At 28.7% G+C, this 12,504-nt stretch overlaps 3 protein-coding genes across 3 annotated transcripts; all 3 read left to right on the top strand.

Moving 5' to 3' along the window:
• The first annotated feature begins 3,009 nt into the window (after positions 1–3,009).
• Positions 3,010–3,679, top strand: Tsp_07444 (hypothetical protein). The gene is made up of 3 exons (XM_003381716.1): positions 3,010–3,111; positions 3,200–3,317; positions 3,555–3,679. Exons 1-3 carry the CDS (start codon positions 3,010–3,012, stop codon positions 3,677–3,679), a joined length of 345 nt encoding a protein of 114 aa, XP_003381764.1.
• A 218-nt stretch (positions 3,680–3,897) lies between these two features.
• Tsp_07445 (putative cytoplasmic polyadenylation element-binding protein 4) lies at positions 3,898–5,089 on the top strand. Its single transcript, XM_003381715.1, has 6 exons — positions 3,898–4,021; positions 4,265–4,345; positions 4,405–4,523; positions 4,592–4,706; positions 4,766–4,947; positions 5,003–5,089. The coding sequence occupies exons 1-6, from the start codon at positions 3,898–3,900 to the stop codon at positions 5,087–5,089; spliced, it is 708 nt and encodes a 235-aa protein (XP_003381763.1).
• Positions 5,090–9,077: 3,988 nt separating this feature from the next.
• Tsp_07446 (deoxyribonuclease II family protein) lies at positions 9,078–12,434 on the top strand. The gene is made up of 6 exons (XM_003381714.1): positions 9,078–9,229; positions 10,823–11,043; positions 11,119–11,265; positions 11,422–11,580; positions 12,054–12,280; positions 12,333–12,434. Exons 1-6 carry the CDS (start codon positions 9,078–9,080, stop codon positions 12,432–12,434), a joined length of 1,008 nt encoding a protein of 335 aa, XP_003381762.1.
• The last annotated feature ends 70 nt before the right edge of the window (positions 12,435–12,504 follow it).

Genomic DNA, 12,504 nt, shown 5'->3' with positions numbered 1-12,504 from the left:
CAAATAATTACTAATGGGAATATGTTTTTCTGTGTTCTTTATAAGGCTGGTTTCAGCATGCTTTATTTATGAAATATTGTTTCCAACAAAATTTTCGCATTACTATTTATTTTGTAATTAATTTATGAGACGCTATAACAATATTTCTGATGAATTTTATTTAGCATGAACTACCAAAGTAAATACCGTGTAACGCAGTTGTGCGCGGAAGAGCTAAAGTGAAAGTAAAAATTGATAACGCATTCTTATATACATACGGAAATGACGTCACAGCGACACGCTCTAACGATCAGCTCTATCGTAGGCTAGAGCTTCCGTCTAAATTGCCAAAGACTAGAGGTGAGGAGAATGCTTTTCCCAACTATCTCTTGTTCAGTTAATGTAAAAAGTTACGACAACTGCAGATGTATTTTGGCATGTATTGTTTATTGTCTATAACCTAGTGTCACGTTGTACTTAACCCTGAAATATTGTATGTGAAGTACTTTTATTTCTATTCTAAAAGTAACATTTCATTATGTTTGCAACCATCTTCATGGATCTAATGCTTTAGAAGTTCAGTATAAAATGATGCTCAGAAATACTTCCATTAAGCGCTGACTATCTGTGCGTCTCTGGTAAGAGCAGCAATTTGTTGTTACTTTCATTCATAGAATTTGTTACTTTTAACCAGCTCTCCACCTGTTGCCTTTTCTGATCACAACTTCAACACTCTTTTATTTGTGTTTACCTATCAGCAGATAGAATAAATAAAGCATAAATAACTTTTATCCGCCTTTACGTTGAAACAGTTATGTTAACCTTCCAAGAGGTTGTTTGTTTACAACTGCCCACTATGTATAACTTCCGAAGCGACAATCTGTTTCTGAGCATCTACCGGAACCATTCAAATAAAAGGAACTCCATTTCTATTTCTATTTCTATTTCTATCAGCTGAATCTAAATCCAAATTGTTGTGAACCTATAAAAATGATGTTGTCACTAATATTTTAATTTTCTTCTTTACTTCATATTTATCATTATGTCAGGTCTTTAAATAAGGACCAAAGGACTTGCCAGTGCACGGCTTGGCAAAAATGTAAGAAACAGCCTTGAATACAAGTATCAGCAAACTTATCATATATGAAAAGTATCAGATTCCAAAATCACATGTGATTATTTCAGAATTAAGGGTGACCTATAGTTGTGCCTGAAAATTTTGATTTTATGTGACCACATCTCTATTCGCTTTTAGGATTATATTACTGACAACTGTTTATCACAGACAAACATTTGTATGATAAATAAGTGTTGAAACAACTTCAGAACTGTTTTGAAAGTTCTATTCGCACAAATCTTATAATTCTTTCAAACAGTAGCCTCACGCTACCTTCTATAGTAAAAATAACTTGTAATGTAATTGCTCAATCAGAACATTTTCCCAGACTCTATCTGTGTGCAAGTGCTGATCACATATGTAGTATGATTCTGCACAGTTGTAATATATTACTCAAAGAGCTGAACTCTATATTGGAAAGCGACCATTGGTTTCCAAAGCAGTGAATGCTTGATTAATTTTGTGACTGTAAATTTGTTTAACCAGTGGAATCTCTTCTACAGCAAGTAACTTAAAACTTCTTCGCTATTGTAGTTTTTACAGTACTGTCATCTGTTTTACATTCAACTTTGTGATTATTTTGTAGAAAACCACGTTCACTCTCATATTTATATGCATACTGAGCCAGGACGTTCTTTTTTTTCTAAATTCCAAGTTTTTTCTTAGTATTAAGCAGCATACTGCTAATAAATGTATCTATCCGTGAGCAAGCCCAGTGTTTTTTGTTAACGCAGAGATGTGCTAGAGATAGTATGCCCACCCGTAGCAAGCTAAAGATTTTGTGTCTCGTATTTAACTCCAATTGTTGCTGAACTTCTATTAACTATTAACTGGCATTTAACAATGCAATATTTGCAGTAATGAACTAAAACACGATCCCTTTTAAGTGAACAAATGGAAGCTTTAAATATTATATCGAAAATGACCTATAATTAGCTTAAATCTGAAGGTTGTAAAGGACTAAATACATAAATTGGTCAATCATTTCTGCAGTGATATTATTAACGCAACTCAATTTGCAATACGTTTTTTATGCAGAAAAAGAGAGGACTGAGGTAAAACATAATCAATTCACAAATTGGAGAGAATTTTATTTCTGTTCAAGCTCAGCATTTTAGATATCAAAGCAGAAAGTGACCTGCTACATTTCTGAAGATTAGATGAACTTCTGCGCTCAGTAGGGGGCTTTCAGCATGAAATAAAGGTCAGTGTATTCTGGATCATAACCTTTAATAATAAAGAAAAGCGTCGTTTATGGCAGTGATGCTTAGGCTATAATTAGTTTCTTTAATGCCCTGGTTAGAAGCAATAGTCTATATCTAGGTTGCCCAACAGAATCTAATCTGCTGGCGGAAAAGATTTTCAACAAACAGCTTTTATCTTGAAAGGCAGCTGAAAGTATATTTTTATGTTATTGGTAATACTTGTTAAATGATTATTTGTAAAACATCATGCCAGAAGTTTTGCAAAAAGTACTTTTGCACTTAAAAGCCTCCTTTATATATAGTACAAAACAGACAACATAGATATTTAATTCAGCTATACTACAATAAAAGTGATGATTATAAACGTTTTTTCTAAATCATTAAATTAATTTAAAGCATAAGCACATGAAAAAGTAAAATGGTGTAAACTATGGCTGAACTATTTCTAATTCATGTCAAAAAAAGATTTATTATAAAATATTAAGGATTTATAAGCAAATACAATCCATAAACTGGTGGAACACTTTTTTAGATTTAAATGGTAGACCAGAAATATTAATAGCACATAAGAAATTCAAAAAATAATTTTCACCAATAAAAATGGAAAATAATTAAACCAATAACATCTTTCTTTAGAAGCTTACAAAATGGACAGACATTTTTAAATAACCAATGAGAAGAAGCCACCAACCAAAAAAAGCATAGCTCATGGAGCGGAGCAAGCGTGTCAACTGTGAGTGCCATTATCTGACCCTTTGCCTAACTGACAGGTTGCTCGATTGTCTTAAAGGTGAAAAACTTGCAGTTATAGTTTAAATCATTTTAAGGATCACAGTAAGCAATATCTAAATTCATTAATTTTATTATTTTTTTATTGAATTAATGAAAATTGTTTTAGATGTCGAAACAAAACAAGAAAAAGATTGGAAAATATCAACGAAAAGAACAAGGATTATATGATAAAATTTTCGAAAGTCTTATGTCTGCAGCGTTAGACGCTGCACCAAAGGAACCTAGTAAGTCATGTTATTTTTTGCCGAATACTTTTTCGAATGATGCTCATAAGATAAAAAATGAATAAGACATATCACTGCAGAGTTTAATGCAATTTTTGGATAATGCAATATTTAACAGCAGCAATAGCAAAAATGAACATAAGCAAAAACATTATAATCAATAAAAATTATTTTTCTAACAAAGAACTGCTAAATTTTATTATATTCTTCAAGTAATTTTAATAAAATATTATGAAGATAAAAATAGTGTAAATTATGAAGATAAAAATAAAAATGCATTTCTTGAAGAAAGTTACACAACCTTTGCATGCTGTATGGTTAACGCAGATCAAATGATAGACAATACTGCAGTCATTATATGAACTCTTTGTCCTTATTGTTAAGAATTATTGAACGTAATATTATGAAATAATATTTGTTCACTTTGACCGACATAAATCTTTCAACAAATAGTTGTATTTGTAACTGACCTAGGTTATTAAGGAATTTTAATGTTTGCATGCACCGACCTTTATTATTAAATTCATTCAACATTTGCTAGAACATTTGGTTGCATAAAAGTTGTGTTTGATTTTTAGAGATGGAATTTTCATCATTGTGGAAGCCATCCCAATTTTTAGACAGAAGTATCATTGAAGCTGCAGAAAAGTTATCCGTTTCGCGAAAAGTATTTGTGCGTGATCTGCCCACAGAATGGCCAGAAAGTATGTACATTTTAATATTGAATATCAATAATCAAAATATTTTTGTTATTTAAACTTTTCATGCACAGCTGCCGTTGCATAACCAAACTGTAGTTTTTATGAGAAATATGAAATGAAGTGCTCTTTTAAAACTTCAGATAAAAAAACTTCTTCAACAATATGTTTCAAGTGTTGCATTTTATGAAATGTATTAGTTATTTGCCTTTATAAAGCTCTATATTTATTTTCACTAATTCATTTTAGGTAAAGTACATGATGCATTTCGGAGATTTGGTAATCTTGAGATAAACTGGTTCAGTGGCATAGTCGGACGTCCTAGCAATGGTAGATGATGAAATGCTAATGAAAGCATTTTTATTCTATTAATTGGGCTTTATGTTTAGAATGCGCATACTTACTTTTTGAAAAAGAAGAAGATGTGAAGGCTATGCTTGCTAGTAGCCGACACGTAGGCGATGGCTATGAAGTAAAACTGCAAGATCCACCAGGTGAACCTCGACCAGTAAGTTCTTTATGAAAGTTTTGCATATTATAATGAAAAATAAATTCACTGATTGATCAATATTTCAGGTAATCCTTGAACCATGGATTATTACTGAAGGTGTTTGTTTGGAGGAAAGAGATGTTTTAATAGACCGTAATCACTGTGTTATGCTCTCTAATTTGCCGCTTGGACTGACCGCTCGTAAGTAATTTTAATAATTATTGCTTTAAATTGGAATTTAATCGTTTGTTTTATTTTAGCCATGCTTGCTAAATTAGTTGATGAGAAGTATCCAGGTGTTGCATATCTAGCAATCCAAACAGATGAAGTCTACAACTATCCAACCGGATCAGCTCGTGTATTTTTTGATAATAAGCAGTCTTTTGAAAAGTGTTCTCAAGAAGGTAGTACAATATTCAATTTTATTAGAGGACCAAAAAAGGTAATATCAAAATTTTAGATTGTTGAATAACTGATATAATATTTATTTTGCTTAGATTGACATAAGAGTGTACAAAGAAGAATTCCCATACTTTGTTAATTTCGGCAAAACTGAAAAAGGTGAAACAAGCCAGAAAAACTAAAAATTTGACGAAAAAATTATCTTTACCCTATTTGTTTTACAAATGTGCTTTGAATTATTTTATTATAGCTGAAAGTAGTTTATACATTGTAATAGCTGTTACAATAGTTATATCAGATTATGATGATATTTTATTTATCTTCTTATAATACATATGTATATGAAGAAATATATGCATATCTGTTTATTTATGTATTTATATTTGATTTACATGATTTACAATAAATTTGTTTGCATATAATTTTTGCCCATAACAAGACTAAACAATAAAATAAGTGGATTTCAAATATAATATGAAAAAAGTATTTAATATGTGGAAATTAATGCATTTCATCATATGCTGTCATTTTCTTATAATGAATGTTCATTTTTTATTGCTTTTTAGTGTAGAAACAAATGTAAATCTAATTTCGAAGTTCTTAATTGGCAAATATTAGTTTTTACATAATTTTATAAGCTTATCACAAAGCAAAAAGTAATCCTGGAAATGGGTAATGTATAAAAATATTTGTTTTCAACTATTATCAACATTATTATCATGAATTATTAACAGTATCAACAATTATTTCAACTTCAATTTTACGGTATTTGTGAATTTAAGCACATCTGAATTGCTGCGCGTGTTATTAATAAAATCATATAATTATAAGCAGTATTAAAAATTTGGAAGTTTGACAAATTATTGTGCTTCATCAGTATACTTTACATGGTGATTCGTAGGAGCAAAAACATATTTTATGTTAAACAAAACATTAATAAAATGTAAGAAGTGCATTTCAAACTTCATTTCATTTCAAAATAAAAAATTTTTAATGAATTAAAGCTATATGACTTTTAAAAAGTAGAATAGAAGAATTTGAAAACTGCCGCAATTTCTTCAAGAAGTCGATAAGAACTAAGAGGTTAAAACAAAACTTGACAATTAAAGACAAGATGAGGTAAGCCCGGCGGTTCAATTAGCATTCTATAAAAATCATTTTCCTATTACTTTATGCTTTAAACGGCTTCATCTTCTAATAAAGTTCATTTATTGCTTATTAAAATTTTTGAATACTATAAAAAGGTTTTGAATCATTTTATAAACAAGCAATTGCAGTTAGTATGTTTTTAAGAGTTTTATCTGCATATTATTTTAAGATGTATAAACACATTAGAACAATGGTTTTTAATGTTATCCACATTTAGGAGCAAATAAAAGCAATGTTTCAGATACTGGATGCTCAAATTGCTTCAAAATGTAATCATTTTTGTGTTTCATTCAGTTTTCTCTCATTTTAGTATTGCTTTTGAAACGAAAATTTTGAATATTAGAAAATTTATTTTCTCGCTTTTTGTCATTGTAGATTCTCATCGCGTGGTAAGGCGTAAGATAACTAATTTTTCAATAAGAAATTCATATAACCGTGCATTGCACCAGAAAGCAACAAATGCGAATTGAACTTTAAAAAATTTTTCAGCGTCTATTATACTGAATTGATTCATTTTTATTACTTTGTTTGTAACATTTAAACATTTATTGTCTTTATATAGAAAAAATATTATATGAGATAATGCTATTTTAGCTATAATAAAAGTGCAACTATCTACAACTATATACAGCAGAAGTGCTCTACTTTGTTACATTTAGACATTTTTATTACAATTTATTTTTTTACTAAAATATAAATCCATTATTTTTAACTGACTGCACATACTATTCATATTTTGTATTTTGTAAAGTATTCATATAATATATAAATTAGACAACTCACGAAAACACTGAGCAGAACTTTTTAAGTTTTAACAGCTCATAAACACTAAAAGATCTCAAAAAAGCGACTCACTATAAGTACAAATATTAAAGAATATATATGATTTGTAAACTTCATATTTATTTGTAAAAATGCCATAAAGCAACAGTTTTGTTATTTCTCAATGATTACTGAGTGAGATGAAGATGAATATCAGATCTCAAATTATATTTAAGAACTACTAAACATAATAATCAGTTAACTTAATTCACATTTGCAAATAAAGATCAGTATAAGATGATGTAATGAATGCAGAGACATAATTTTCTTAGTTTTGTGGCTGTTACGTGTACACAATTAATTCTTCAAGAAGAAAATCTGGATAGAGATGTTAACAAAATGAACTGCAAGCTTATAAACGCTTTTTATTATGAACATTCTTTTAAATAAAACGACATGATATGCTTGTATGAAAACATTCGCAGAGTAGAAACAATTATTTTCAAGATTCGACAAACGGTAGTATGTTGGCTGTAAAGCATTTTTCAGGATATGTTGCTGCAAAATTGCCAAACCCTTATATAACATTCATCAATAATTCTTTTAATATTAAAGTTTCATCAATCCTGGATACGTTTTATTATATGTAAAATTTTTGTATGACAAAAATTTATGTACGCAGGTAATGTAAACATTTACTTTCTGGCTTCTAAGATAAATAAATTGCTTTTTTATTTATTGTTCATTTATTTGACTTGCTTTGTGTGCAACTCACTTATTTTTTGTTTATTATTTTATTATTATATCCACATACCATTTATTGAGAAATATTTTCGAAAAGCCGCACAGATTTTCAAAACTACCTAGACTGAGAATAAATGAATCATAAAATAAGCACCCACAACAAACAAACGTAAAGTAAAAGTAGAGGAAGGTGGCTATTTTTTATTATTCATTATCTACACCACTGTTTAGAAAATTTATATTTAGAATCCCTATTTTAATAGCTACCTATATTCATAATGCATTTGCTGCAACATAAAATTCACCAAAGGAGTACTAAATGAATCAAAAGAATTAATTTTAAACAGTCACTAAATATTTTAATTTTTTCTGAATTATAACAGTTTCACATTCATATTTATATAATGCCATCAGATGCCGTAAATGGATTGTAAGTAAACATTAATAACAAATGTGTATAGTTAGTTAATGAACGTTGTTGCTATGATAGACCAATAAACCCTTTAATTTCTTGTTGTGTAAGCACGAACCTAGCGGTATGAACTGGAGACATCTTTTCCTTGTAAAGATTAAATATAGGTAGCTTATAATACTATAATAAAAAAATATTCTTCAGTTTACTGTTTTATTGATAATATTTTTAAAATTCAATAATGTACTCTAACAACAAATTTTTATCTGATAATATTTTGCGCTTAATTATAAATTATAATTTCTTAAACATTTTGAATAAATTTTAGCCCTTAAGCATATTTTGCTGTATAGCAATTACGTGATTTATACTATTTTTGCATTTTCTGCTTACTTTCAATAATATAATGTACTTTTTCTGATTTTTAAAAACTGATATCCAACTTCATCTAATAAAAAAATATTACAAATAATAATAAGGCTATTAATTCAATATTTAAATGCTTATTCTTTGCAAAACATTGTTTCCATTATTGGGTAATGTAAAATTAGCATTGCTACACAGAGTATGAATATGGAAATTTTTACTTTGGTAAACAATTTGACGGTGATAAAGCATTTGCTAATATAAAATGTGGAAATAATATTTTTCTGATTTCTTATTAAAGAAAAATATAGTTTCATGGGTTCTGCTGTCTTTTCATGACAAGTATAAAAAAGCTTGAATCCAGTAAACTTACATTAAATAATATATTACAAAACAGTATAGCACATTATGAGAAAAAATATTATAAAACTAAGCAGTACACATTAAATTCAATAAAGAAAACTTAAACTTGCAATCAATTTAAACAATCAGAAATGTAATTTTAAACAAATGCTTCAGAAGAATCATAAGTGCATAAATTTCATTATTGTCACCCTTTACACAGTAACATTTTGCTGCCAACACAAAAAATTAAGTATTTTTGTTTCAATAGTTTATTTTTATTTATAATCAGCACAAAGCTATCTATTTATCCAACTCATCTGTCATGTTTATTTGATGTAAGCTCAATTTTAAATAAATTTACTACAAGAGAGGCTGTTTAATTATACAATAGAATGTTAATATCAGTGAAACTGAAAATCATATTTAGTGAAGAACACCTTATCATGCACATTAGATGGTTTTTCCTTTTATTGCTCAGTTTTCCTAGATTTTCATTAGCTACGTCAAAATGTCAAGATTTAAATGGAGCTGCACCAGCAGACTGGTAAAAGGCTATTTATAACTATTATAATGTGAGAACTAAACTGACAATAACGCTCAGCTAATGAAACTTCATATTTGTAAATATAAAACAAATTTAAATAATAAATGAAAATAAAAACAAATTAAATCTAGTGTCCAGTAGTGACAAATGATTGGGTCACAGCGAATAACGTTGTTTAGAGTATAATTGAGTTTTATCTAAGAGAAATTACCGCTTAAGTTATAATTAATCATTTGCTGCTTGTTTGATCAATCAATTGCAGTGCACAGCATACACGATTTACTTTTTAAAAAATGCATCTTAGAAATTCATTTTTAAAAGTGCATAATTTTCCACGTTCTAAATAAATACTTATCCCGAACAAAAAATATTTTTCATCCCACAGACGCACTACGGACATTTTGAAAACCGTTGGTTTTTATAAGAAAGCAACTTTCACATCTGATAATGCTTGCGTTCAAATTAAGTTTTAATATGCAGTTCATGCAGAATCGCCCAAGCATGTTTCCTAGTTCAGCAGTTGTCTAATAAAATTTTTTGCTTTGTGTGCTTATCTTTAGAAACACATTAACGTGCTTATATTTTTAGCCAAAAAAATTTACTCTTTACTAAAGAAATGCTTTTTGGAACTTATGCAAGCCTAATATTTCATAGAAGGATTTGATTCTTAGACATTGTTAGACAGCATTAAATTTCCTGACTCAACTCTAACAAAACCAGGGTTGCTGAAAACCGTAATAGCAGTCGACAGTAAGAAAGTGCTAAAATATTTCAGCATAAATTTATTATTATTATTCAAGTTATTATTATAAAAATTAAATACAATTTCATGGTTTGAAATTTATTTTCAATTTCAATTTCTATAATAAATAGAATTGCATTCAAATAATTCAAATGATTTTTTAGTTTTATTAGTCAACAGAATAAACATATAGAATAGTCTTCATTCAAACACAACACATCAAGTGAATTTGTAGTCAAAAAATATCGCAAAACTTGAAAGCCATAAGATAGGGAGGAAATAAATTTCAAATTAAAAAGAACCAATTGGTATTTTTGTCAACTCAGATTTTACAGAAAGTGTTCTTTTCGAGCAAAAAACCATTGAACTTATTTATGCCAAACAAAGCATCTATTTGTAACAAAAAAGCAAATAGTTATTTGTTACTGAGTTTATTTATCAGATATAATTTGTCAAAATCTAAGATTTAAAGGATTTAAAAGAACAGCAGGAGTGATTTAATAAGTTAACAGTCTGTAAAATGTAGGATGCCATTTACTAAAGAAAATTTCATGAATATTTTATGAATAACTTTTGTTGGCAGTTTATTAGATACATTGAAATATTAAGATATAAGAAAAACTCTATCAGTATGCTGGAAGAAATGCTCATTTACTGTCCTAATGTAACAACCAGCATTTGATAATTTTATATTCATCGCATTACTAAAAGCAAAGCATGCATAACAATGAAAGAATAAAAAAAATAATTGCCAATTCAATTATGTCCGCCATTTTATCAATAAATAAAGATATTTAATGGTGTGACCATTAACAGAATTAATTTTATGCCCACTGCAAAATTTTCTTCAGGGCCATTTTGTATAAAGCACCTGCACAAAATACAGGAAAAGCCCTTATTGGAGGGGCAGCTGCAAACTGGCAAGTTTACCCAGCAATTACTGGGCTTGTTGATCATTCGTTTGGTAGAGCTGTTGAACATGTTGTAGCTCTTAATGCAAATAACAAATTTATTGCATACAGCAATGTTCCACCAGATCTTCCAAAAGTAAAAACGAAATCAAACAGCAAAGGTAACATCAACTAGACTTACAAAATGGCAAATCATATAATCACAATCTTGTAAGGTGTGTTAATGATGGATCCAGGAGTAACTGATGCAGCTGCATGGATTGTTCACACAGTACCAGGATTTCCAAAAGCGCTAAGAGGATACGTATTTCCACCTGCAGAAATTCAGAAAGGACATTTGCTGATTTGTTTAACAATTAAGGAAAGTCAAATAGATCCAATTGGTAAATATATCTATATAGAAAGGTTTACACAATTTTTCGTTTGAAAACTACTTATAATTCTATTTGAGTAGATGTTTAAAATTATAAAAAGAAGGATAAGAATTAAATATGTTTTATTAATAATTTTCTCGAATGTCAAACGACCACAGTTTTCAGCTAGAACCTTGAGAATTGCAACTCCATTGATATATCACAGTGATATACCAGATACTCAGATGAATTCTCGACCAAATCTCAAAAAATTGGTTGATGGTGAATCAAGATTTATGCCACCTTTAACAGTGTCACAAGAAATTTCAACGGAAAACGCTCAAGGTTTGAAAGTGTCTATTTACAGTAAAGGTGAAAAATCCAGATATGGTAATTCGATTTATTAATTTGTTGGAATCATTCAGCTAGTTCATTTATTTTTTTGGTTTCACTTAAATGAATATATGCATCAAATAGAAAGCGACTTTTTTAAAAAATAATTTAGTCAAAAATTGATGCAGAGTAAAGCTTTTTAAGATGAAGAAAGATCTGAAAAAATCAGCCCAGAAAATTAAACATCAGCTGAGATTTTAATGCAGCCAACATGGAATAATGTAATAAAAATTCGTGAGTTTAATCCAAAACATTCTGTATTGCATTAATTCTTCATATTTCAAAGATATTTTATTATTTATTAATTCTTGATGCAATTATTATACTCTTAACATTAAATTATAAAGCTTAAAAGATTAAATTAAGATTTTTTTATTTCATTCATATGAAGATTGCACATAAATTCCAAATAAAGCATATTTCAGAGATTTACAAAAGAATACTTGTTAAACGGCTAAAGTCAACTATCAAAGTTTGGACAACAAGAGATAATATATTGAAAAGTGATTGCAGGAAATTTGGGAGAAATATAAAACTAATAACAAGTCCTATTTCTGTCAATGGTGATGCAAGTCAACTTGAAAATGATGATTCTCATTGGCTAGTCAGTGAACCAGGAAACAAATTTTGTGCTGTTGACAAACCTTACCATGTAAATTTATAATTGCTGAAATGCAATTTTCTAACGAAAAACTATTTTTTAGAAAAGTCAAGCAAAAGAACCAGCAATGGCAGTTTGCATTGATGATGCCACCATTTTTACCCGTTTTAATGAAATAGCGGTAAATGTGGAGAATTGTATTTGAAATATCTCTAAATTTTAAAATTTATTAAAATATGTTTTGATTTTATGAATTCAAGGGCTAAAGCCTGTAA

This window comes from Trichinella spiralis (assembly GCF_000181795.1).
Source record: "Trichinella spiralis strain ISS 195 chromosome Unknown Scfld1, whole genome shotgun sequence".
In the NCBI taxonomy this organism is placed as follows: domain Eukaryota; kingdom Metazoa; phylum Nematoda; class Enoplea; order Trichinellida; family Trichinellidae; genus Trichinella; species Trichinella spiralis.
This window is presented reverse-complemented; position numbering and strand designations above follow the sequence as displayed.